This window comes from Pygoscelis adeliae, unplaced genomic scaffold (genome assembly GCF_000699105.1).
Source record: "Pygoscelis adeliae isolate BGI_AS28 unplaced genomic scaffold, ASM69910v1 Scaffold34, whole genome shotgun sequence".
Classification (NCBI taxonomy): Eukaryota; Metazoa; Chordata; class Aves; order Sphenisciformes; family Spheniscidae; genus Pygoscelis; species Pygoscelis adeliae.
Genome location: NW_008824658.1, coordinates 2,523,335 through 2,524,672, shown reverse-complemented (window position 1 = coordinate 2,524,672; position 1,338 = coordinate 2,523,335). Strand labels below are relative to the sequence as shown.

General features: G+C 48.8%; 1 protein-coding gene across 1 annotated transcript in view; it reads left to right on the top strand.

The window, feature by feature from the left end:
• The window catches only part of RUFY1 (RUN and FYVE domain containing 1), a 17,153-nt gene extending 16,084 nt beyond the window's left edge, over nucleotides 1-1,069 (top strand). The window contains exon 18 of the mRNA XM_009322759.1: nucleotides 221-1,069. Coding sequence (XP_009321034.1) covers nucleotides 221-364 — 144 coding nt within the window. The 3' untranslated portion in view covers nucleotides 365-1,069. The remainder of the gene's footprint in view (nucleotides 1-220) is intronic.
• The last annotated feature ends 269 nt before the right edge of the window (nucleotides 1,070-1,338 follow it).

Here is a 1,338-nt window from a genome sequence, read left to right as displayed (position 1 = left end):
GGGGGGCGGGCAGCTCCCGGTCGCCGAGGGAAGCCGGGTTGTGCGGGGATCTCCACGGTCAGCCTGCTGCGCAGGAGGAAGTGCTGCTGGGAGGGTTGGGCCTGTTGGGAAGCGGAGGATGATGTCAGCGGACTCCGAAAGCTTTGATAAAGGTCTGATTTCTCTCTTCCCGATGCTCAGTTTTTAGGCAGCTGTGCTTATTCTAACTCTCTGTTTGTAGCATCACTGCAGAAACTGCGGGGACATCTTCTGCAACACTTGTTCCAGTAATGAACTTGCACTGCCCTCGTATCCTAAACCTGTCCGCGTTTGTGATACTTGTCACACTCTGCTACTTCAGCGGTGTTCGTCCAATTCCTCCTAAGGCTTTCGTAACCTTGACAGGACCACTTTAACGTTGGAAAAGTAGCCATTATTTTCTTAATTCTGAATTCCAGGCGTCTTCCGTGCAGCAGACTGTCTGGTCTCTAGTATTTGCCACTGTAAGACAGAGCAGCATAAAGTAATTCGTAGGGATTATGCAAGCTGATGTTCCTCCAACTGGAATAATTAAGAAAATTAAACCAACTGTAATTTCCGTTAGAGTTCTATTTGAAACTAAACTGCAAATTCACTTTTCTGCTTTTTATAGATATTTGTATTAAAATTTGTATATGGCATTTCTATGTTTATTTGAGCCCTCTGGACGTCGCTGTCTTTCTGCATGTGAACTTCAGTTCCTCTGTACCTTCACTGTAGGTGCTCCTGGGTGTTTCACGGGTTAGTGTACAGTTTTGTATTTGCTCTAAGTAAAGAGAAGAAGAGTCATGAATTGTCTGTAGAAAGAGCTTTACGACAAGTGTCAATGAACGTGCCTTCAGTTCACTGCGGAGTCACTTGTTCTGAAAGTCGCTGTGACCACGGCATGGTAGTTACACAATAAAGCCTTTTGCAAAAACTGAAAGCAAGAGTGAAGTTGTGATTTCCAGCAGCTGCCAGCCACGTATCCCAGAAGAGAATGTTCCTGTGCAGCCACGCACGTCGAGGGCTGCAGCTAGAGCTGCTGAACTGCACCTGGAGTAACCGACCAACATGTGCACGCGCACAGTATCCTCCTGGAAGGTGCCAGATAAAGCCAGTGCTCTGCAGAGGCAGCTAACCACTTCCGTACTTCCCCAGCAAAAAAGCAGGCAGTGCCTCGGGCTCGCAGGGACACAGCAGGGCAGTTGCTCAGATTTAGCCGCCTTCACCGGCGAGGCTATTACTGACTCCTGCGTGTCTCTTGCCAATGATGTCATTTTCTCAAGCCCGAGCGAGGTTGCCCTCAGGGCTGAGGCAGGCTGTGCACAGGTAGTCTGC